General features: G+C 40.6%; 2 protein-coding genes across 18 annotated transcripts in view; one reads left to right on the top strand and one right to left on the bottom strand.

The window, feature by feature from the left end:
* Window positions 1–2,689, bottom strand: part of FBXO36 (F-box protein 36) — a 92,639-nt gene extending 89,950 nt beyond the window's left edge. Inside the window, exon 1 of the mRNA XM_044241796.1 lies at window positions 2,574–2,689. Within this exon, the coding sequence (XP_044097731.1) occupies window positions 2,574–2,669 (96 nt within the window). The 5' untranslated portion in view covers window positions 2,670–2,689. The remainder of the gene's footprint in view (window positions 1–2,573) is intronic.
* Window positions 2,011–25,385, top strand: part of TRIP12 (thyroid hormone receptor interactor 12) — a 146,728-nt gene continuing 123,353 nt past the window's right edge. For 10 of the 17 annotated variants that reach the window (XM_044241793.1, XM_044241792.1, XM_044241789.1 and 7 more), the window contains exon 1: window positions 3,210–3,310. The gene's annotated coding sequence lies outside the window, so the exon portion shown is untranslated. Of the gene's footprint in view, window positions 2,029–2,235; window positions 2,299–3,209; window positions 3,311–3,604; window positions 3,623–3,836; window positions 3,916–25,385 lie in introns of those variants that run through there. The other 7 variants (XM_044241794.1, XM_044241791.1, XM_044241790.1 and 4 more) reach the window with 5 other exon arrangements.

The raw sequence follows: 25,385 nt of genomic DNA, 5'->3' as shown, positions 1-25,385 counted from the left end.
TATATATACTACTAAAACTAGAGTGAAAATAATTGCATAAATCTTTGATTTAGAAAGCAGTGCAGTGATTTTTCTAAGCCTTCAGATCATTATAAAGATCAAATGTGAGAAACTATATTGACCATAAATTATATTCTGTAAGTGCCTCTCTAGGGAAAAAACAAAAAATCATGCTATTAAGTTGTTAATTGGGAATGCCTCTATAAGCATAAAAATATGTATTTACTGTTACTGTATAAATAAGAAGGCAAAAAAAATTTATGTATAAAATCTATATTCTGGACTATACCAACAGTGGTATGACCCTAATGAGAGATATCTGCCTTCACATCCATGTGAAATGTGCAGTTATTTCAATTTAAAGCCAATAAAAATAAAAGCAGTGAGAAAGAATAAAAAAGAGAATCAGAGGGACAGAAATATCCATCTAAATCTGGGGCCTATTTCGAATAATATACAACGTTTTTGGAAATAAAGGAAGAAAGAGAGGAAAAACTTTAGAAAGTCACTTCAGAAAAAGTCCATCTTATAAAACTCATTTTAATTCTAGTGTTTTAGTATTTATTTATGTCAGACCACCTCTTAGTGGATGTTTGGTTTCCTGTGCTGAGCCTTAGAAAAATTGTCTTGTGGTCAGAAAATAGCATATTCTCAAGACAGTTGACTGAAAAGACTGTTTTTTTGGCTTACTATTTTTTACAACCAATTTTACTTTAAAAAGAGAGTGAATTAATCAGATTTGAGATGAACATGCACTGGCTGAACTGTAGTGGATATATTCTGCCTGCTTAAAAAAGAAAATGAATCAGCTTGAAAATGATTTTATATAGAAGCAATTGACATGAAGAATAGGGCCTCAAATGAAAGTCAGTTTTTGATCTGAGAAAGAGAGAAAGAAATAAATAAAAGAGAAGAAAGAAGATGAAAAAAAAAAGAAAAAATAAGAGAGAGAAAGCTGTAAGAATACTTGGGTGGGGGAGGAGCGTTTCATAAATCACAGTGGTTAGAAGGCGTGTGCCCAAGTTAGACTAACAGAGCAAAGTCTGAACATCAACAACAGAAGCATTCTTGGGGAAAACTAATGGCCAGGAACACTCTATGGTTAATTTACTAAAATAAAAATCTAAACAAGTATTCATTCGTTGAGGCTTAGGACATGATAGTACACATGACAGTACACTTGTAATAACGTACTTTCAAGAAAAAGAAATCCTCAAAAAAAATTTTTTTAAGAGACAAATTATGGAAAAAACTGTAAACAGAACATTTTAACTTAGGTGAGGTAGATGGAAATAGAAAACAAAGTATGAATATGGTAAGGTGTTATTGCTTTCAATCATTAATGTTAGAAAGTGAAAAACTGTAGGATCATACATCTTAAGACGAATGGAAAATGGTTCTAAAAATGTACAAAAAAAAAAGAATTTCAGCGTTTATGATTCCAATTAAATGTGTAAAAATCCCCCCGCCAAAATGTTCAATTAAATATCTAAGTTTGACAGGTTATCAAGCTTTTATTATAGATATACTTGCAATATTTATAAATACCCGGTTTAAAAATACATATATTATTTTTAAAAGATGCTTTTGAAGCTATTAAAAAAGCATTCTTTGCCTACTTAAGGGCTCACGGGAAAACTGATGCCATATTCAATAGCTACACCAAAACAAATATATACAAAATTCTAAATTTCATTTTATAGAAATACCATCTGTTAAAGTACAAGGTGCTTTATCTCAGAGACAGGCTTAAGCTCAGCCAGGAATCAGAAAATGTGTTCCTAGTGGAGGCCCAGTTCAACCTGATCATTTCATGAGCACAATAAATCAACCAAAAAGCCCACCTTAAATAGCTAAAGCAGTCATAAAAATAGGCTGATGGTTACTTTACTCCAGCGATAACATAATCCTCGGTCTTATTGTTGTGGAGCAGATGTCATTATGGGTGGGGCTGACGCGCAGAGCAGCTGAAACATTTTTGTACCACCCCCCGCACACTTTCAATGGGATAGAAGGGGCTCCAAAAAGGTAAGGGGAAAGCTCTCAACGATCAATTCCTACTAGAGATAAAGAAGTTTTGATGTGGTCGTGGTACCGGAAAGACCACAATGAGATTTTAAAAATATCCCATGATTAGCTCCTACCCTGGAAAAGAGATCTTCCCTTTCTCCCCTCCCCTGCCGGCTCCTCCTTGGGACACTTGGCTGAGTCTTTCTTTCTCTCCTTCCCACGCTGAGGTGAGGTTGCACGCCAGCCAGGGACGCCTGTTTTTCTCTTCGCGCGGAGGGAACTCTGCGGGTAGGAGCCCCGGGTGGCAAGAAGGGAGAGGGCGGCGATGTGGGAAGGCAAAAAAATCTCGCCAGGGACGAGCCGGGCTGGGGTTGGGAAAAGAGACGCGGGCCACAGAGGAGCCGTCCGAGGAGGCCCAGGTGACGAGGGAAATCTTCCCGGCTCGGGGCTGGGACCGGACGCTTCCGGCGGGCCACAGTCGCTCTCGGCCTAGCGCAGCTCGCGTTCCGCGCTCCACCCGGGCGGCAGGGTGTTAGAGAGGGTAAACCGCGCCTCGCACTTGCCTGGGACCGGGTGACCAATAACTGGTAATAGTCTTTGCTCGGCGCTGGGCCTTGTCCTACAATTTCGAACAGAGTCTCCGGCAGCCACGACGCCATCTTGGGACGCCACCGCCGTCGCTAAGACAACCAGGAAGGGGCGGGGCTTGATTGGGGTCATGGGGCCAAAGCCCTAGTTTAAATCGAACCCCGCTTTTCAACTAGCGGGGGGTTTCTGCCTTGGGGTGGTCGACCTCTCTCCCAAGAGTCTGAGAGAACTCTGGTCCGTGAAATTTCAAACCTCAGGTCCCTGGTGACCCGAAAGGGAATTAGTTCCTGCTACCATGGAGGGGAGGGGGTGACCCCGGCGGAGGGATACCAAGCACAGTCCCACATTCCCCTTCCTGGTCCCTCGAAGGGATCGGGAGGAGATCTCAGGCCGCTGGGAGAGTCGCTCCGGGCGGTGGGGGAGGGAGGGGCGATGTGATGGGCCGCGAGTAAGCAGCGGGGCCTTTCCCGCGGACGAGTTCGTCAGTCTAAGCCGGCGGGCAAAATAGTTCCCGGAGGGTGTTGGAACGGGAGGGGAGGGAGGCGGCGCGGGCGGAGGCGCACGCCGGCCGCGGTGCTGCGGCTCAGCTGATAATTGAAGGGACCCGAGGAGCCGCCGCCGCCGCCGCCGCCGCCGGGGGGGGGTGGGGGGAGCGAGTGGAAGTTACTGCCGCGCCACCGAGTCCGGACCGGAGACTTTGGGGCCCAACTAGGTAATTAGGGCTCAGTTCCGAGCGGCCGGGCCAGGCTTGGGGGAGGGCGTTGTGCTGAGGGGTTGGGGGGGTGGCAAGGGGGGTGGGGAGGAGCTGGAACAGAAAGTCCTAGGAAGCCCGGTTGTGTCATCGCCGCGATTCGGCCCCCGCTCGGCCTGCTCCCGGCGGCAGCGGCGGGGCCGCGGAAGGACCGGGCCGGGGGTTGACGGGCGAGGCGCTCGAGGGAGACCGGGGCCGGGCGGGAGTGGGGGGGGTTTCGCTGGGTCCCCCCTTTGGCCCCCCGCGATGAGGAGGGCCCTTCACGGAACCGGGGTAAGGCGTGCGGATCTTGGGGAGCCCTGTGGGGGCCGGGGGGGCCGGAAGTGGGCTTTGGAGCTTGGAGGGCGTCTAGGAAGCGAGAAAGTGGGGGGCCGGAAGTGCAGGTGGGGGGTGTGAAAGACGGCAAGGGTTCCCCGGAAATGGGACGGGGGGCCCGGAAACCGGGAGAGGGGAGGCTCCAGGGCCGGGGACGGCCCGGAAATGGAAACTAGGGAGCAGCTCGAGTGACAACAGTTGTGGGAAGCGAGGGTCAGAGGAGGGAGAGGCCGGAGTGACTTTAGACCGCAGTAAGGGGTTTCCTGCCAAGGGGGGGAGGGTTGTGGGCGGGCGAGGCCGGAGACAGGGGTCTGCGCTGGGCAGTTTCTTTAGCCGTGGGAAGTTGAGATTGAGTGAGGATGACGACGAGACGGGCGTGCAGGGGGGCTGGAAAAGAGGCCGAGAAACTTAGACTGAGAGGAGCAGAGCATGCTTCTGAATAGATCAGAGTGGAAATCGGGGGTGGGGGTCCAGGACTTGGGAGGGAGGTGGACCAGTTGTCACTCCAATCGTATTAGCATTCAAAGCGAGTCAGGCGATTAATTTATTTATATGTGGATTACATAAAACCTATTATATCGTTTGTCCATTCAGTTCACCCTCTCTTCCGTCCTCCTCCATGGTGAGTGGGTTTCTAGTTCAGAAACAAGTTAAGGGGAGTTCAAATAACGAAGGCTGGAAAAATCCCAAATCCTGTCCTTCTTGGCGCTTCCTTCCTTAGAGTAACAGGAATCCTTAATTTGCTACAGGGAAAAGAATTAATAACGATTTAAAAACACATGCAAATCGGGAGGAAATAACTTAACACATTTGAACTGCTGGGGGGACCTTGTGTGGTAAGAAGGAACGGAAGGGGCTGCTCCTGAACCCTTAAGACACGTTCGTTTGTCTTTGATAACGCCGTTGTACTTTGGGGACGTTTAGCTTAAGCGTCGTGTCTGGCGGTGGGTAGAGTTTAATTGCTTCGTTAGTTAATTGAAGGAGGGACTGTGTCAGTGAGTAAATGTTTGTGTGTGAGGGGTTCAGGGGTATGTTTCTTAGTGCAGTGAATGTGTTCTTAGTGGACGTCTAACTGCTCCCCTGCTGTCTTCCTTTCCTAGTCGGCCTTTCCCGGATCTTGCCTGGGCTGCCAGATCACCCGATCCCCGGGCTTTACTCCGTTTTGTAGGCCCTTTAGTGCTGTATTCAACTTTCTATTCCTCTCCAGTCTCTCTGTAGATATTTCTGGCATTTCATTTTTTAAAGACCCAGAAAGTTGAGGCTGAGGATCTCCTCTCTAAAAGCAAAACAAAACAAAAAATACAGGGTAGAAAGTTGAAAGAGCTATTGAGTGGGGCAAAAAACCGACGCTTGGAACAAAGGTCCTAGTTGTTGGGGAAAAAGGCAAGAGGCCTATATGTGAGGCCTGTGTGTGGTGTGTCTGTGTGTCGCATTTACTCGGGGGTGGAGGGGGTTGGGGGGGCGGTTAAGATTGAGGAATGGCATCATCAGGTTAGAGAGTCAGTTGCATGCAGATAGTTTTATTAAGGTTTATTTTCATTATGCAAAGAGATCAATACTAAGTGTGAATTTTGAAGTAAATTTTAAAGTAAATTTCTTCTGAAACAGCCCTGCTCCATTTTCAGGCCCAGAAACATTAACGAATTAGTGTGGCTTTTACACATCATTGTGAGATTGTTTGGGGAGTTTTTATTTCATTTATTTTACACTTAAGAGAACATATTAATATGGTTGGAGTTTGTGGGCTTTGTCTACATCTGCTTTTTTGTGAATGTGCCAGTATCCATAAGGATTTAAGAATTGCCATATAATTAATGTAGAATATAAATAACGTTATCATCATTTCTATTGGATTCCCAGTTTTTAGATAGTTTGAGGGGTTTGTAAGTCTGCTGAGCTCACGGTTATTGTTTAGTTTGTGTCAGTGAACACGCCTTTTGTTTCAGTTTTTCATTTCCTTTCTAAAAGTTTTAGAATTTGGCAGTTAGAGTTCCAGAAGCTGCTAAGCTAAAATAATTTTTTTTAAAAATTAAGGGGATGCTAAACCAGTATAAAATCAGTGTTTTCACTGACCAAAGTAAATTTGAATATTTACCTTTCCATTCTAACTTTTAAGATTACTGTATTTATGTTATCTAGATAAGATTTTATGATCCTATTTAAGCACCTCATTCCAGCAAAGAGACAAACAATGGCTTGGGAATTCATACAGTGCCAGTTAGTAGCTGTGTGACCTTGAGCTATTCACTTAACCTATCTGGTCTCCAGTATTTTTTTTTTTTAAGTATTTGTTTTTTGTTTTTTGTTTTTCATTAGAGAGCTCCAGCATGAACAGGGGGGAGGATCAGAAGGAGAAGTAGATTGCCCTGCAGAGCAGGGAGCCCCCATGCAGGGTTCTGTCCCAGGACCTCAGGATCAAGACCTGACACTTAACCGAAGGCTGACTGAGCCACCCAGGTGCCCCTGGTCTCCAGTTATATTATTTGTGAAATAGGGATGGGTAACCACTGTTTTACCTCACTGGGTGATTTTTGAGACCCAGTGGATATAATGGTTGTGAAAAACTATGAGCTGCTAAATAAGTATAATACATTATTAGTTTTAGAAAATTATGTTAGCTGTTTTGAGGTCACTGAAAACACAGAGCTTCTCAGCAGTGGTAGTGATGGGGGTGACCTTGATGTGAGGTAGGTTGCAGATATGAAGTTACAGCAACTTATATTTTGAAACTATTAAATCGGTAATGGAACTTGGGCTGAATTTCTTGTTTTTTATTATTATTTTTTGCATCAGCATGGTAGATATTTTTTCACTAGACCTCCTACTGAATAAATACGTTAATCATACTTAGAGATTTTCTTTACATTTTATTGTTGATGACATGTACCTGTTCTGGTCTGTGGCTCTTATGAAATTGACTTGCCACCATTAAGAGAAAATAATTGCCAAATCTTGATCTGTTTTCTTTACAGGATTTAGGGGGATTTAAAAAAAATTATTATTATTTTTTCTTTTAAGTGGGTGGGTGAGGATCTTTCTGAGCAAATAGGATACCACCAGTTGCCCCTTTATTTTTCCATTTGCTGAGGTACTTCAGCAGACTCAAGTTGAAAAAGCAACCTGTTTGTTGCTTTTCCTCTTCACTCACATTTTTTCTACTGCCAGTAACATGCACTTTTCCTTTATTTAAACCATTTCGGTTCACTTCAAATGGCCCCTTCATTTCACTTCCTCAAAAATTTATACCCCATGACCTTTACTTTTTATTTCTAGGTTATCTAAATAAGCTCCATTTTGGGATTAGAGTGCTAAATTTGTTAACATATGTTGCTTTTGTTTCCTCCGCTAGATTATAGGCTTCTTGAAGTTAAGGATTATTTTGTATCATCACTGTGTTTTGCATGAAGGGGCACATGTATGCCTAATTTAAAATAATACCCATTTTTCCTTCCCACTCCAAACTAGTAATGTTAGCCTAGTCTTGCTGACTATGCAACCAGTCTTCCCCCTTGGAAAGAAATCAACAGATTTCCTTAGGATGCTATTTGGTTTTGTGATCACAGCCTCTTGTATTTCTGACTGCTGTGCCATCGAGTGCCTGGAAAGGGTAGAAGAGTAAGAAAGAAGTTGATATTATACAATAAGTAGAATTGATAGATTGTTAATATAATCCTGCTTGTAGTTCTTAACATGTAATGTTAGCCTTACAATTTGTCTGTTTTCTTGTAGTGCCTTTGTATAGTTCATACTGATTTCTTGAAGTCCTAAACCTCTAGCAGTTCTCTGTAATGATTCGAACACACAGTAGGTGCTCATTGTTACAGTAAATAGATAAATATACTGATGCTGAACCAGTCTCTTGATTTTAAAGTAAAATTTAACTTGGCCAGTGTCCTGGATTTTTTAACAATACAGTTCTTTAAATCTAATACCCTGATTTACTGATTTTAGGTTATGGGCAAGAAAAGTTGTTTTCTAGGCTGAGATAAGTCTCTTAAGAGTACTCTGAGGCCTTTCAGATTTTGGTTGTGATTGTTACAGTTTCATTAAACTGGGTAGGCCAGAAGAAAAAGGAACTTATCCATTATTCAGACCTACCTGTTTCATCTTGAGCACGCAGAAGCTTTTGGTAAACTTCTGCAGCTCTACTTGGACTGGGAGAAAAAAAATCTGCTTGCCACTCTCTCTGTCCTTTCATTAGAGAACAGCATTTATTGTTCATGCAGACACCTGATTTGAAGGTTGTAGACTTGGGTAGTTGTCTTGACTGCCTTTTCTGTCTTTGTGACCTTGGGCGAATAGTTGAACCTTTGTGAGTTTTAAGTGCCTAATCCGAAGTGTGGTTTTGCCATCCAACCTAGGTTTGTCATTTTTTTTTTTTTTTTAAAGATTTTATTTATTTATTTGAGAGAGAGACAGTGAGAAAGAGCATGAGCAAGGAGAAGATCAGAGGGAGAAGCAGACTCACCATGGAGCTGGGAGCCTGATGAGGGACTCGATCCCAGAACTCTGGGATCATGACCTGAGATGAAGGCAGTCGTCCAACCAACTGAGCCACCCAGGCGTCCCTACGTTTGTCATTTGTATGCTAGACACTGTATTTAGGAGATTAGGCTAGGTAGATTGGAACACAGGGCCCTTCCCCACTGCTTCATTGCAGCATTGACTGTTGCCTCATTTGTTAACATCCTTTTACCTAGAATATATTTCTGTTATATGTAGACGTGAAAGGCTTTGAGGATAGTGTTCCTTAATTGATGTTCCTTAATTGAAGTCTGTCTTCCCCTTTTTTTAAGTCCCTCTAGCAGTGTCTGGCCTGCATTAAGGAATCTGAATGTTTATTAAAGGAACAAGTTTTGTGAGAATAAAATACTGCTGTAAGTGAAAATAATTTGTAACAGTTTAACGTCTTACTTGTTTTGACAAACTTTTTGAATCATAGTTGATGCTAAAAATTTTGTGTTTTTTTTTTAATCTTTTGGATATTTTTTAGGACTACGAGTTACTTTGTCATGTGTAAAAAGATGAGGACAAGCCTTTTCATAGTCTTTAATCATCCTTTATGTATAGTAGTTGATCATTTAAATTCTACACTGAGGTCCTAAATATATTTTGATACGATGTGATGCATGTATTTGTTAAGTATGCAGTTGAGTTTTATACAGCATTTTTGTTTAGTTTCTTTGTTTCTTTTTTAGAAAGGATATATTTATTTCTGTAAATAAAATGTTATTACTCATATGTGGATTTTGAAGATTATTTATTAGCTGAAGTGTCTATCAGCAAGTCTTCAAGACTTAAAGTTACAGAATTTCAATGTGTATTTTAATCAACTTGTTGGCTGCCATAACCAATGAGTTCTACCCTGACTTCAAAACTCCTACTCATTCCACCCGTGGGCAGCATTCTGAATAAATAGATGTACCTTGTGCTGTATCTTCTTGAGGTCAGATTAACTCAGTTTGAAGTCCTTATACTGGTAAACATCTGTGATGCCCTGGAAACCCAAAATGAGTTTTTACAGATAACTGCCAGTCTGAAATTCACTGTTGAGTTGTAATTTAAGCTGCTTTGTGTCCTTAGAGAGCAGGTTCATGGAGATCATATGGAGGGCCTCTCTCCCCCCACCCCCACCCCCTTTTTTTAGTCTTTCTGAAAACCTAGTGCTTGTAGTTGCCTTGTAAATAGTAAATACATGAACGTGCTGTAACGTCTGCTGTGTCCCAGTATGTTGTAATCTTGTCTGTTTTTGCACCCTTGGCTGCGTGCATTCCAATTGAGCTGCTTGGTCCTCTCTGAACACACTCCAGGAACTTCAGCTTCCTTGCTTGGACTTTGATGAGTTGGCCTGGATCGACATCCTTCCGCATCTTGCGTCTCTTGTAGCTACAGATACGCACTTCACTTTTTTCCAGAACCTCCTGTAAGAGTTTTACTCCTCACTTCTTCCTTCCATGACATCTTAGTAGTTTTAGTTAACTGCTTTCACCATCTGTCTTACATAATTAGTCACTTACTTCTTCTTAACTAGATCTTTGGCTTTTTGGCGATAAAGCTCTCATTTCTTCCATCGCCGTGGTGGCTGGCACAAGCTCCTGACCGGCATTGTACATGGCGGTGACAGTTTATTTTGGTGACACACTGAGGAACTATATTGTGAAAATAGTAGCACCATTTGCCATAGTTTCTGTCAGCTTGCTTATTTTCATTTCTTAGGGTTTGGTAGCTGAGTGTAGGATGCTAGAATATAAATTTTTCAGAATTAGGCTCATGAACATCCCCTTTGAGGGATTAAGGCGCTACACTATTTTACTAACTTTTTACCTTAGGTTTAGCATTTGGGAATTATGTTTACTACCAGGTAAAAACATATTTATCAGTACATATTTATCTAGTAGTTACTGTGTGCCAGGTCTCTGCTGGAAGGAATACAGAAGGTTCTTGTCCTGCGTTCCATGGTTTCATTTAGTTGAAAATCACTTACCTTGTTGAACTTACGTGATAACTACATATGGTATGGTGTTTAGCATAGAGAAGTATCCTGTAGCTATGGTAAAGGCAGGTTTTCTACATTTAGAAAAGAAGATAGAAGAATCACAATTAAGAAACTGATAAATTAGGGCATGAAATTTGGCTTTACTGAATAAACTGTTGGAAGTGCCTTCATTGTACAAATATTTCCTCAGCAACTAATGCATGTGCATTTCTGGTATCATACCGTCTTGAAAAATGCTGAGGAGAAATAGATTTATAAAATGAGATTTCTTGAGTTGAAGAGATGTGGTACTTTAATGTAGATGAGTTCAAACTATAACAGTATAACACAACATTGAACACTGGATATTGTTAAGTATAAAGTTGAGTTTTACACAATGGGTCCTCAGAAGCTTAGAGGGAGGTTCCTAGGTTGAAGTTGACTAGTTTGAGGAAGACTTCATGGAGAGACTTCAAGTCTCTGGACTTGAACTGGCCTCATTTGTTTGGGTAGAGAGAAGGATGGGGAGCTTAAAAAGGTGTAATTGAGGTGAGGGTCTAATGGTCCCATAAACTGACCCTTTGGAGTAGAGGGTCCACATCTGTGAAATAGGAAATCAGGCTGAGATGATTGAGGTTTTCAAATGGGAGAAATTAAGAAATTACTTTTAACAAGTAGACATGCTGAGTTTAGTGTTGATCCATGAATAAGTGGTGACAGCATGAAAAAAGTGGACAGAAGTAATTTGATTTGTAAATGATCTACAAAGAAAAAGTGCTTTCAGATCTTATATAGATACTATCTTTATGAAATGGCTTCCGTTTCTAGGACTGTATAAAGGGTTACTGTGGTAAGTTTTGGCGTGAAAGAAGCAATAGAGATACAATATCTTGTTAAGTTTCCGTACTTAGTAGTTGAATACTTCTGTTAAATAAGCAGGAGCTGTCTAAATGACTCCCATTGCTCCTCTGTTCAGTCATAGTGTTCTTCCCCTTTAGTGGAAGCTGGCATTCATTTTGTCTTAACACACTCATCTATTGTTTATTCAGTTTTGTTTTGTTTTGTTTTTTTAAATTCAGAGTACTGTTGGAAAATTAGTATATAATTTTTTTGAGTTCCTCAGTAATATCAGCCCTCTTTATAAGGGAAACTTCTGCTAAGCACATAGTAGAGTAAAATAACAAAACGTTTTAAGAATAGTAAATTGTGGCTTAAGTATTACATAATTTTTTAAAAAAGATTTTATTTATTATTTGTGAGAAACCATGAGTGAGAGCACCAGTGGGGTGGGGGTCAGAGAGGTTCCCCGTGGGGTTCAGTCCCAGGACCCTGGGATTGTGACCTGAGCAAAAGGCGGACACTTACCCCGCTGAGCCGCCCAGGCACCCCTGCCTACTTAAAAAAAAATTGAGTTATTAATTTTGAGAGAGCTCATGAGTGCAGAATCTCCAGAAGATTCTGGATCCCCAAGAGTGGGGAGTACGGACCCGCACTCCCCACAAGTGGGGCTTGGTTCCACAACCCCAAGATCATGATGAGAGCTGAAGTCGGTTGCTTAACCAACTGAGCCATGCAGGCATTCCAGTATTTATATATACTTTTAAAAAGTGCAGGTTAATATTCCCTGTTTTTTTTTTGTGTTGGTTGGTTGTTTTCGGAGCGGGGGCGGGGGCAGGGGTGGGCAGAGGGAGAGGGGGAATGAGAATTTCAAGCAGACTCCATGCAGAACATGGAGCCTGATGTGTGGGGATCATGACCTGAGCCAAAATCAAGAGTTGGACACTTAACCAACTGAGTCACCCAGGTGCCCCAATATTGCCCGTTTAATCAAGTTAAATATCTTAGTAAAATATTTGCTTAGCACTCTGGCTGATGTCATGGTAGATTGTTTGTTATCCCTGTTACTTTTATAAAAGTACACAAAACAGGATTTCAAAATTAGGAAATGAGGTTAGCTGGTGGCTGAAGGGTAACTAAAGATGCAGAGAATAATGTTTATGCAGAGAATAATGCTTTATTTAGGTGTCTGGTAGCAGTAATATTTAGTTTTCTTTTTTTTTTTTTTAAAGATTTTATTTATTTATCAGAGAGAGAGAGGGAGAGAGACCGAGCACAGGCAGACAGAATGGCAGGCAGAGGCAGAGGGGGAAGCAGGCTCCCCGCTGAGCAAGGAGTCCGATGAAGGACTCGATCCCAGGACCCTGGGACCATGACCTGAGCCGAAGGCAGCTGCTTAACCAACTGAGCCACCCAGGCGTCCCAATATTTAGTTTTCTTACAGCAGCTTTTCTAGAGTATTCTTGTAGACTTTGCTGATTGCAGTTTGAATTCATTTTATTCTTAAGTAGAAACAGAGATGTTAGCAGTTAGTGCAAGATTGATAGTTTAGAGGAAGGCTTAACAGGTGACTTAACATCTGTTAAAGTTGTATAGCACAAAATTTGTGAGGGTTCGTGGACTTTGGAATAAAAACGTTTGTGAAGGCTGTGTATTTTACTACTACAAGAGATGAGTGTCCTTTATTTTATTTTATTTTATTTTTTTAAAGATTTTATTTATTTGGCAGAGAGAGGGGGAGAGAAGCAGGCTCCCTGCTAAGCAGAGAGCCTGATGTGGGACTCTGTTCCAGGACCGTGTGATCATGACCTGAGTTGAAGGCAAATGCTTAACCAACTGAGCTACCCAGGCACCCTGACAAGACTGTCTTTTATTCAAGGCATTGGTACAGCTTCCTAATTTTTCCTTTATTAAACCATGTTTCCTTGTCTTGTGTCCACCTAGGGAGAGCAGCCTAGTCTCAGTAGGGAATTAGATTTAAAGTCTACCCCGTTCCGTCCCAGACCCACAAGCATTTCTGCCTTTCTCCCAGCAGATGGCAACAATTAGGCTGATTTTTGAGGAGATTTCAGTACTTCTTAGCTTTGTGATCAGACTAGTTTCCTAATTATATCTCAACTGTCATTAGGAACTTCACTGTTAATTTACACATCTTGACCTCTAAATACTTTTCTTAGGAAACTAGACTGTTAATTGCAGAGTTCTTTCTTTTTTTATTTTACTCTTCGCCCGCTCTTTTGAAAAGTTTGCCCTTCCAGTTGCTGCTGTGAGGTAAGACTTGGGGAATTTCAGCCTTTGGTGTGGCACTGTAAGATAATCTGCTTCTGCCTCTTTGAACCATCTAGTATTACTTTTCAGCTGCCTGTATATTAGGCCAGGCCATTTATTCTCCAGGTACCTTCTCATTACACTAACTATTCCGAAGGGAGTTACCGAAGAGATAGTTAACTATCATTTGGGATCATCGTTGTGGCACTGGTTTTAAGTGATACGCAATTTATAGTTCTTGAATTGGCTAAAGAATCAGAAAACTTAATGTTTGCTGGAGTAGCACCATTTTCTTTTCTGTCAGCTGGACCTTCAACTTACACATTTACTTTCATTCAGCCTGTGTTAGTTTGTTCTTGTTACTAAAAAAGAAAAATAAAATTCATAATGCACAATTAACTTTTCAGAGTTTACTATATTTAGAGATAGTTAGAACTTTTTATAAGATGCCTGCTGAGTTTATTAAAATTTTTAATACGATAGTAAAGGATTTGGGAAGTTTTCATATTAAGAGTTTTAAAGTTAGGAATGGCTTAATCTGTGGTTCTCTTAAGGAACATATAGTCAAAAACTTAGTAAAACAATGGTTCTAAAAAACCATTCTGGAATTATGTCTGTTTTATGGTCTGGTATTAGAGTCACAGTCCACTGGAAGGAATTAGGCTGGTTTCAGCAGCTGCTGCATTTATGTTTTAGAGGTGTTGCTTGAACTGCATTAGCAATACTCACATCTAGAAAAATGCTCCTGTAAGATGTCTGTGCTCTCAGTGTAAGTAGTCTGAAGTGAGCAGTGGATGTAGAATTTGTATATAAATAATAAGCAAATGTTATGTATTATTATAGATCTTTTTGAATACTTAAAGTCCTAAATCAAGATTTGGGATGAGGAAGATTCGTAAGATGTCCTTGGCCTTGAGTTTATAGTTTCATTAGGGAAGGAGATAAAGTTGGAAACAAAAGTAACCCTAAAAACTCTTAAACTGAGTTTAAGACATTATTCAGATGTCTTATCAGGTGACTAGGAACAGAGTTGTTAGGAACAGAGAATTACTCAGTTATTTCTCAGTATAGTTGTCTTCATCCGTGTATACTTGATCACATTTAATTCCATATGAATCCTTGTTGTCTTTCTGATGTGGCTGTCACTGTGAATATGTGTGATATAATCTAACAGTGCTGTAGACCAGGCTAGTGGTGTGGGAGATGAATGGGATAAGAATAATAAGAAAAGGTTCTTTGAATAATGGCAACAGCAGCCAACCTCTATTGAATCCTTCCCTTGGCTCACTGGTACGTAGGTTAGTCTCCACGGGAGGAGGGGTGAGAAATGGAGAGGTAGATGGGCTGGGGATGGATAGGTAAGGTGGTAAATAGAAGAGAGTTGGGCATTCTAGACAGGAAGGTGTAATGAGGGTAGATCAGAGTCTGCTTCAGAAGAGGGTAGAATTTTTCAGTGTTCAAGGAGAGTTAATTGTACTGAGTAAATAAATTCTAGATGCTGTGTTTATTGTCTGTATTTACTTGAGTTTTTTGCCCAAAATTTCCCATAGGGAGAACATACCATATTCTTGCTTTGCTTTGAGTATCTCTGGGTTGTTCATAACCCCAACTGGAATAATAGGAAATACATAAATACAGTATAATGGAAAAATAAGATGAAAGTATGAGCCAATTAATATCTGTGCATACATTTACATGAACATTTTTCTTTTTAAAGTTGGCATTTTTATCCTGAAATTTTAGTTTTATTAAACAGTTTTGCTTTTTCATGGGTATACATATTTATGTATTTTGAAGGCAGTGCCCTGTACAAAGGATATGGGCTTGAAGCCAGAAACTGATTTAAACAAGATCTTCCCTATGTGATCTTGGATAAGTCGTTTAAACCTCTGAGGCTTAGTTTTCTTTTGTATAAAATGGGTTGTCATGCAGATCTTGTGTAAATAGTATATACTTGAATGGTAGCTGCTGTTTTTATTTATAAATTTATTTATAAATTTAAAAATGTCTGTTAGGATGGTTTAGAGGAAGGCTTATACACTGTCTTCCAGATCTGGGCTCAGTAAACTTTTACAAGGTGCCAAATAGCAAATATTTTTGGCTTTGTGGGTCCTGTAGTCTCTGTTGTAATTACTCAGCTGTTGTGGAGCAAAAGCAGCCATTGCCTTTGTTTTAATAAAACTTTATTTACAAAAGGGAGTGGTGGTCCAGATTTGGCCTGTGTGCCGTAGTTTGCCAACCCCTGCCCCAGAGTATTACTTGCTGCCTTTACTTGGTTCACAGGATTTAGAAATGACATCCGTATGTCTTAAAAGATAGCATCATAATGTGTAAGTGATACAGGAATTTGGTATAAGTGACTAAGAGCAGACTGGGATAGAACTTAAACCCTGGTTCTGATACAATTAAATTTGTGACCTTGGGTCAGTCACTTTATTTTGGCTTCGTTTTTGCATCTGTATAATGGGAATGATAGTAATACCTATTTTAGGTTTGTTGTGAGGATTAAATCGGTTACCATGTAAAACTTGGAAACAATGGCTGTTAAAGGGTAAGTGCTCCGTGGGTAATGACGGTTAATAACCATTCCTTTTGAGAGAAGGCATTTCCTTTGTTGATAGTCTATCTAAAAGGACAGGTTTGAGAAGGTGGATTCTGTGAGGGATAGACTTTAAGGAGAAGGGTTGAAATGAGATCATTTGACAGTATGGGTGGACTCATCAGCAGGATGAATTTGGGTTCTGGTTTCCTGGTTGTTTGATCTTGGGCAAGTTACTAAGGCGTAAAGTATAGAAAAATTGTACTTTATGGGGCGCCTAGGTAGCTCAGTGGGTTAAAGCCTCTGCCTTCAGCTCAGGTCATGATCCCAGGGTCCTGGGATCCAGCCCCGCATCGGGCTCTCTGCTCCGCAAGGAGCCTGCTTTCTCCTCTCTCTCTGCCTGCTTGTGATCTCTGTCAAATAAATTAATAAAATCTTTTTTAAAAAATTGTACTTTATAAGATTCTTTTGAGTTTTTCGTGAGAGAGAAGTGCAAACACCGTGCCTTGTTGTTCCCGGTAAGGTGATCAAATGGTAGTTGCTATATTACATGTTTTTGATTAGGGTATTGACTTCTAGAAGGAGTTTAATAGTAGCTTTTACTCTATATAAAAGAACCATATAATAGTTCTTTTTAAATGACTTCACAGTTGCTGTAAATGTATGAAATTATAGTCAACAGTGTGTGAATTTATTGTTTTTCTGATGTCATAATTTAGGTGTTAGTAAATTTAAATTTAAATGGATAAAAGTAATTTTATCCATTTTAATTAAATGGATAATTAAAATGACACTTTAAAGATTGAAAGTAAAAATATTGCCTGACCTGGACTAACATTAAGTGTTTTGAAAAGTTTTTTTGGAGAAAGTATCTATATTTGATCCAGGTTCAAATGTTCTGTCATTGCTAATGATAGCCTTTATGACTACTACTATTAGTTTCAATAAAATGTATGATATGGTTCAAGTTTTTTTTTTTCTTTTTCCAATTTATTTATTTTCAGAAAAACAGTATTCATTATTTTTTCACCACACCCAGTGCTCCATGCAAGCCGTGCCCTCCATAATACCCACCACCTGGTACCCCAACCTCCCACCCCTCCACCACTTCAAACCCCTCCGCCACTTCAAACCCCTCAGATTGTTTTTCAGAGTCCATAGTCTCTCATGGTTCACCACCCCTTCCAATTTACCCAAAAGCACATACCCTCCCCAATGTCCATAACCCTACCCCCCTTTTCCCAACCCCCCTCCCTGGTTCAAGTTTTTTTTTGATAAAACTTCAGACTTCTAAAAATATAGTTAAAGGGCGCCTGGGTGGCTCAGTGGGTTGAGCCGCTGCCTTCGGCTCAGGTCATGATCTCAGGTCCTGGGATCGAGTCCCGCATCGGGCTCTCTGCTCAGCAGGGAGCCTGCTTCCCTCTCTCTCTCTCTGCCTGCCTCTCCATCTACTTGTGATTTCTCTCTGTCAAATAAATAAATAAAATCTTTAAAAAAAAAATAAAGTAGTATAAAGAATATCCCATATTCCCTTTAACTAGTTCTAAGGTCAAATTTTTTTTTTTTTTTTAAATAATCATTAGAGGATAAATCTTTTCTCTTTTAGAAGTTTTCTTAGGGGCACTTCTGTGGCTCCAGAGGTTAACTGTCTGCCTTTGGCTCAGGTCATGATCCCAGAGTCCTGAGATGGAGGTGTTGGGCTCTCTGCTAAGTGGTGAGCCTGCTTCTCCGTCCCTCTCTGCCTGCGTCTCCCCCTGCTTGTGCTCTTTCTTTCCCTCCCTTTCTCCCAAATAAAATCTAAAAAAAAAAAAAAAATTACTCAATGAAAAGCTTAAAAACACCTTTTTTTTAAAAAAAAGGAATACATGTAAAATCTTCTGAAAAAAGGGCAGTGCAGTGAAAACATTTTTTTTATGTGGGTCTTTACCAGTCATTATACATGTTGACTTTTCAGAGGATTGCAAATGTGTTTTGTGTCTGACTCTAGGCCATCATTAGTGAACATTATTGGCAGTTGGACACTCTGAAATGGCCTGCTTTTTAAAGGACTTAATTTGCTTTGTATAGTGAGTGAGCCTTGCCCTTTTCCTTACTGGTTGGTGGTCCTGTATGTTTAGCACTCTGTGTGTCCCACCTTGCTTCCCCGAGCTTTTAAGGTGTTGAACTGCAAAACTACTTGCTAGAAGGCTTGTACCCCATGGCTTTAAGAAAGTGATAATTCTGGTAGCTTAAAGATACTTTAAAAAGTATATTCTCAGCACTTTCTGCTTAGTTGAGGGGATCAGTAAGGCCTTTAAAAAAAGATCCTTTAAACCTCCTGTATCTGAAAATAGTAAAATAAGTGAGAGCCTTATTCTGCAACAAGTGAGGGCCTGTTGTGTGCCTGGCAGACATGTATAAAACCTTTGGCCCTTAACTTTCAACATGCAATCTCTTTTCTCTCCTAAATGCTCTCTGCCTTTGCCTGCCATTCCTTAGTGATGACTGCTATCTGTACTTTGCCTACTTGAAGAGTCTTAGGTAAGTGGACTTAAACATTTAAAAAAAAAAAAAACAAAAAAATGTTAGAGTGTAGTTTTGGATTCATAAAAAAAAGGTGCAGAGATGGTTACCCTATACTCCTCACCCAGCTTCTGTTTTGTTAGATTTTTTTTTCCAAAGGATTTTATTTATTTGTTTGACAGAGATCACAAGTAGGCAGAGAGGAAGGCAGAGAGAGAGAGAGAGAAAGGAGGAAGCAGGCTCCCTGCCTAGCAGAGAGCCCGATGCAGGGCTCAATTCCAGGACCCTGGGATCACGACCTGAGCCGGAGGCAGAGGCATTAATCCACGGAGCCACCCAGGTGCCCCCGTTTTGTTAAGATCTTAACATGAGTAAATATTTGACTCAGCTAATGAACTAGGATTGATACATTATTCTCTCTATACATTATTTGGATTTCCTTAGTTTGCTTCACCTTTTGGCTTCTGTTCCAGGATCTCATCCAGGATGCCACATTACATTTAGTGGGCAACTTTTAATTTTTGAGGCATTTATTTCTGATTATGAAGTATAGACAGAGTGATAGTTAAAACTTGAATAAAGAAAAACAGAGAAAGTTAAGAACCGATCCATAATTTCTTTACCTGACAAATCTCTTTACCTGACAGTATAGACATTTTTGTTCTTTCTTCTAGCTTTTGTTTTAATAAAAATGGGTCCATACCATGTTTTTTTTTTTTTAAAGATTTTATTTGTTTATTTGACAGACAGAGATCACAAGTAGACAGAGAGGCAGGCAGAGAGAGAGAGAGAGGGAAGCAGGCTCCCTGCTGAGCAGAGAGCCCGATGCGGGGCTCGATCCCAGGACCCTGAGATCATGACCTGAGCCGAAGGCAGCCGCTTAACCCACTGAGCCACCCAGGCACCCCATACCATGCTTTTTTAAAAATAAATATTTTATTTATTTATATGACAGAGATCACAAGTAGAGAGGCAGGCAGAGAGAAAGGAGAAAGCAGGCGCCCCACATGGGGCTGGATCCCAGGACCCTGGGATCATGACCTGAGCCGAAGGCCAAGGGTTTAACCCACTGAGCCACCCAGGCACCCCCATACTATGTTTTTCCCAGTACTATTGTATGATGAACATTTTCCTATTTTGTTATTCTTTATTGTTTGCTTTATATTTATCATAATTTATTCAGCCTTTCTAATTGTCAGATTTAAAAAGACCTGTTGTTAATAATGCTTCAAGGAACAGCTTTGTGTCTAAAGCCAAATTTTAATTTATTATGTAATTTTTTATTTTTTTAGAGAGTGCACATGTGGGCCAGCGGGGTGCGAGGGACAGAGAGAGTTCTAGGCAGGCCCCATGTTCAGCGAGGAGCCATCTCAGGGCTTAGACATATGACCCTGAGACCACAGCCCAAGATGAAATCAAGAGTTGGACGCCTAATTGGCTGAGCCACCAGGTGCCCCTAAAGCTAAGTTTTTAAATGAGAGGTCTCTGTCTCTTGCCTTTGTATGAACTTGGAAAGCATTCTTGTGTGTGTAAGAGAGAGGTGTGTGTGCTCATAGCATTTGGTGGAAGAATTAGAATCCTCCGTAGGACTCTGCCCACTCCATAGGTGGGCAGAGAGGCTCTTGCCCACCTCTCTGACGTTCTCTCTTATTTTATCTTTTAGTAGCTCCCCCTGTTGCCAAAAATGCTCTTCTAGATCTTACATATCTGTCTCCTCATTGGTGAGGTCTTGGCTCAGTTGGTACCCTCAAAGATGCCTTTCCTGGCTACCTTATCCATAATAATTCCTTTTTCTGATAGGGACATTTTGCTTGCAAATAATAGAAAACTTAGACTAACTGGACCTAAAACAGATCAGGGTTTCCTTTTCCTCATACAACGTGGTTCAGGTACACAGTGGTTCCAGCAAGGATTGCACTCTGTTTCTGCTCTGCCTCTCTCAGCATGTGGTTCTTCAAGATGACCAGATAGTTCTGTCATGGCTTGAAGTCATTGAGTCCATCACATTTGAGGTAGGAAGGCGGGGAAGATGGGGCCTTTTTTTTTTTTTTTTTTAAACTCTGTGCCCAGGGTGGCGTTTGAATTCCTAACCCCCAGATCAAGAGTTGCATGCTCTACCAACTAAGCCCGCAGGGCACCCCACAAGCCTTTTTTTTTTTTTTTTTTAAATTCAGAAAGCGAAAATATTCCTGAAGGATGCTCAGCATACCTCTTATTTGCTAGAGCTAGGGCCTACCTGTCGCGAAAATAAGAGTAATGGTGGTGGGTTATGAATATAGTTCATAAACCTCTGGCTTTTAAATTCTTTTGATGTTCAGTCCATGATTAGAAATGCCCTAATTTGCTTCACCAGTGTATGTGTAGAAATGTATATGTAACAGAAGTAAATGTCAGACACTATTTAAGCATTAGGCATACTGTTTTCTATTTCATCTAAAATTTCTGGTTATGACCTTTTAAGTCTGAGAATTTTTAACCTTTTCTGTAGTGTGGACCCTTTCACAGTCTTTTTTTTTTTTTTTAAATATTTTATTTATTTATTTGACAGAGAGAGATCACAAGTAGGCAGAGAGGCAGGCAGAGAGAGAGAGGAGCAAGCAGGCTCCCCGCCGAGCAGAGAGCCCGATGCGGGACTCGATCCCAGGACCCTGAGACCATGACCTGAGCCGAAGGCAGCGGCTTAACCCACTGAGCCACCCAGGCGCCCTGACCCTTTCACAGTCTTAAGCTGTGGACCCCTCAAAATAATTCTAAATTCCTAAAATAATTGTATGAGACAAAACCCCCAGAATATCAAATGTTGAAATCTAGTTTTTAAGCTACTAAATTAGTATGTTGTAATCTAGTAATACATTTCTTTATTAGCACTTTCAATAACACGATCTAGCAGCTGTTCAAAGCAGTGATGGGTGTAAATGATATTTTGAGGTATCCGCAACAATTGTAATGTGATAGGATAATATCTGTGATTTCTCTTGGTGCAAAGCCAAAGGTACTGCCAATAATGCTGTGGTTTGTTGCCTATTCAGGATAGAAGGAAATGTTAAATTTCAATTAGAGGTTAGTGAAATTATTTTTTTCAATCTAAGTTCATGAACTCCTAATTATGAACCCCTGGTCTAAAATTGATATCAAGCCTCTACTCTTACAGTCTGAGGATAAATACTGGCTTTGGCCCAGACATGACTCATCCCTTAGGGCCAGGGAGTAGCACCTTCCTCAGGGGTGAATGGATTTGTACCTCCTATGTGGCAGGATTCTTTTAGCATGGAAGAGTGTGGGATAGATGGAAATTGGGTAGGGAGTGTTATATTCTACATTCTCCTGTCTGTAGTGTCTCCCCGCTCCGCCTCTGCTTAATTCTCTCTACCGACTGCTTAATTGTCCTCCCAATACTATCCAATGTTAGTGTTGTCTACCCCCACCAGTGGCAGGTAAATACCATTGGGGAGAGGCTGCCCCTTTGTTAAGTAATTGAGTAGCTGAGTAAGACCTGACACTATCATCTCCCAGCTAGTAAGTCTTGGCCTTGTGTCCCCTCATCTCCCCCCCACCCCCAAAATAACACAGCGTGACCACGGTAAAGGTTTAAATGTCAGGAAATGGTAGGTAAAGGCACTGCTCTGAAGAGCAGTGGAGGAGAGGAGGCCATTCTCCTGTCAGAGCGCTGTAAAATGACTTGTGTTCATGTGGTTCCCTGCCCTTGAGTTTTACATGTGTGGGTATATCTCATGCAGTTAATAAACCAGGAGCAGAGATTTATTTTTTTTAAGTTTATGTATGAGGGATAAAAAAATTAGTAAAGAATTCTAGTCTAAGAACATTAAACCTCCCTGGAGTTAATAGTACAGTCCTACCCCATGCCCCATCCCCACCTTCATTTTTTAATTTTTAAAATTTTTCGCTTCAGGGCAACCTGCTTTTCTTTAAGTGGACATTCTTTCTTTTCCTTTTTAAAGTGAGTTGCACCAAACCTGATTAATGAAAATTCTTGAACTGCCTGCTATAGTTCTGGATTTTTTGCTTAAAAACTTGGGTGGGTAACTACAGTTGATTTTAAAGTTTCCTTAAAGCAGTATTTCTGACTTAAAAGACACATCAGTGCTTTTTGTGCAGTTGGGCTGCAAACATCTGTTGATTGAATACATTTTAGGAGTCTGCATAGCTAGAATATCTGCCACTTAGTCTTTAGGTTTTCTTCAAGTTTTGATAGAAAGTAAACAAGTACTTCATTTGGATCACTGGCCTTTCTGAGTCCTAGAAGACTTTTGAAACAGCTAAGTGATACTATCCATGTTGGATATAATTATTCTTGTTTTGTTTGCTTTAGAAAAAACAAATATTTAAATTGATCCAATATCAGGTATTATGAAATATAGTCATTAGTTCCTTTGTAAATACTTCTGGTTTTCATTTTATTTTTGTATTTAATGACAATGTTGGGAAACAAGAAGTTAACTGACTTTCTAACCAGTGTAAGGACTATGAAGTAGAAAAGGCCATCATTACTTTATTAGAATAGAGAATAGGAAGATGTATAAGTAGTGAAGAAATTGGATTGTCAGGTTTAGTAAATGCATTAAAAAATATATTCCATTCTATGTAGGAGTCTTTTCATTCTTAACAGTTGGTTTATAGTGCCTTTCAGTACCTGTTGGGGAGAGTCTGGTGTGTTACATTTTACTTGGTGACATAGTTGAAGATCTAAAAGCAAAAGCTTTAGAATTTATCTTTTTATGCAGTACTTTAGAAGGCAGGAAACACTTTCAAAGCAAAACAGTTTTTTTAAGTAGTTCTGTCTAGATACATAATTCCTATGCCTTACAATTCAACCGTTTAAAATCTCCAGTGTTTTTAATATATTCACAGAGTTGTGCAACCATTGCCACGGTCTAATTTCAGAACATTTCATTGCTCCAAAATAAACCCTGTACTCATTGGATTTTGTAAACTTTTAAGTTAAGTTTTAAAATTGACAGTTCGGGGGCACCTGGGTGGCTCAGTGGGTTAAGCCTCTGCTTTCGGCTCAGGTCATGATCTCAGGGTCCTGGGATCGAGCCCTGCATCGGGCTCGTTGCTCAGGAGGGAGCCTGCTTCCTCCTCTCTCTCTGCCTTCTCTCTGTCTAGTTGTGATCTCTCTGTCAAATAAATAAAGTCTTTAAAAAAAATAAAATTGACAATTCAGATGTGATGTGCACTCTTCGTGTTAAAATCATATCCATTTAAAAAAACAACTAGTGTTGCCCATTTTGTAGTGTGGGACTACAGATGGAAACTACTTGGTACTTGGATTTATCCTCCAAGGAGGTTCATCCCATTTGATAGTATTTCTCCTTAAAATTACTATTATTATTTTTTAAGATTTTGTTATTTTATTTGACAGATCACAAGTGGGCAGAGAGGCAGGCAGAGAGAGAAAGGGGGAAGCAGGCTCCCTGCCAAGCAGAGAGCCTCATGTGGGCCTCGATAAGGGACTCGATCCCAGCCAGGATCCCAGGACCCTGGCTGGGATCATGACCTGAGCTGAAGGCAGAGACTTTAAACCACTGAGCCACCCAGACCGCCCCTCTACTTGAAAAATTATTAGCACTTAAATTTAAACAGCCTGTTAATTAGAAACTATGCTTATTTATCAGCGGTAACACTGTCACTTGGACAAAGCTGGATAGGAAACTTCTTGGAAAATGCCAAATTTAGTTCAGAGCCAAACTTACCAAGAGTGCTGGTTCTGCCTGGTAAGGAGTAATTTGCCAGTTCTTTTCGATATTTCAAGGTAGAAGTCCAACAGGTAAAAACTGAATTTTTGATTGGCTTCTACAAACTTGCATTCATTTTCTTATCATTTAGAAGTTTTTACAGATGGGGCACCTGGGTGGCTCAGTGGGTTAAAGCCTCTGCCTTCAGCTCAGGTCATGATCTCCGGGTCCTGGGATCGAGTCCTGAATCTGGCTCTCTCTCGCTCAGTGGGGAGCCTGCTTCCTCCTCCTCTCTCTCTCTCTTCCTGCCTCTCTGCCTGCTTGTGATCTCTGTCAAATAAATAAGTAATAGTAATAAAAATCTTTAAAAAAATTAAAAGTTTATACAGAATGTTTTGGTTTGAAAGATATAATAGCACTGTCTACATTGTCTTTGATAAGCAGTTTGGTTGGCAGAGTTAGGTGTGAATTACATCTTTGGAGTTTGTTTTGTCATTTCATTTGTTGAGGAGCTTTCAGACTTTCCTTAGATTTCCTGTCCACCCATTTCCTGTTCATTTATTCATTCATGAGTCCACAGGCCTGCTGTCTTTCTGTCTCAAATGCCCTCTTTTGCCTTCCTGCCCACCACCCTCTTCTGGGCAGATCTTTTCATCAATAAGAGTTTTCATATTTCCACACCTGAGTGGTTTATTTCCTCCCCTAAGGAAGGCTTGGATTGTTCTGTAATAAGTGCCTTCCAGTAGTAGTCTCTCGGTTTTTACTCTAGTTATTTGTCCACAGTTTGGTCTTTCTCCCAGAGTTCCTTAGTGTTGCATGCATCCTACCCGAGATTTTTTTTTTTTTTTTTTAAGATTTTATTTATTTACTTGACGGACAGAAATCACAAGTAGGCAGAGAGGCAGGCAGAGAGAGAGGAGGAAGCAGGCTCCCCGCTGAGCAGAGAGCCCAATGGGGGGCTCCATCCCAGATCCCCGGGGTCATGACCTGAGCCGAAGGCGGAGGCTTTAACCCACTGAGCCACCCAGGTGCCCCCCTACCCGAGATTCTAATGTTGTTATTATCTGCTCATCTCACTCACTTTAAAAGAGGGCATAAAAGAGGACCGGGGATAGCTGATAATCTCAGCACAAAACAAAATCTTCCCTAACCCTTCTGTCACTTCTGGTTTATTCTTATTTTCCAGAACAAATGCAACTGTCCTGTTTAATGTTTTAGCGTTGCTTCCTCTTTTTACTTCTCCTCTAGTTTGTTTTGGCTATCTTTTTAAATTATTTTTGGGCAAGAAATGACTACACAGAAATTGGTGGCTTTGGTTTCATTCAGTTCTTTCTCTTTTACTGCTACTACAAGTTGATACTTGCATTAGATGTATTTCATCTTAATATTTTTCTCCTTTAAATT

Source organism: Neovison vison, chromosome 3, assembly GCF_020171115.1.
Source record: "Neovison vison isolate M4711 chromosome 3, ASM_NN_V1, whole genome shotgun sequence".
Lineage (NCBI taxonomy): Eukaryota > Metazoa > Chordata > Mammalia > Carnivora > Mustelidae > Neogale > Neogale vison.
The sequence above is the reverse complement of the archived record's forward strand: the minus strand, read 5'-3'. Positions and strand labels throughout refer to the sequence as shown.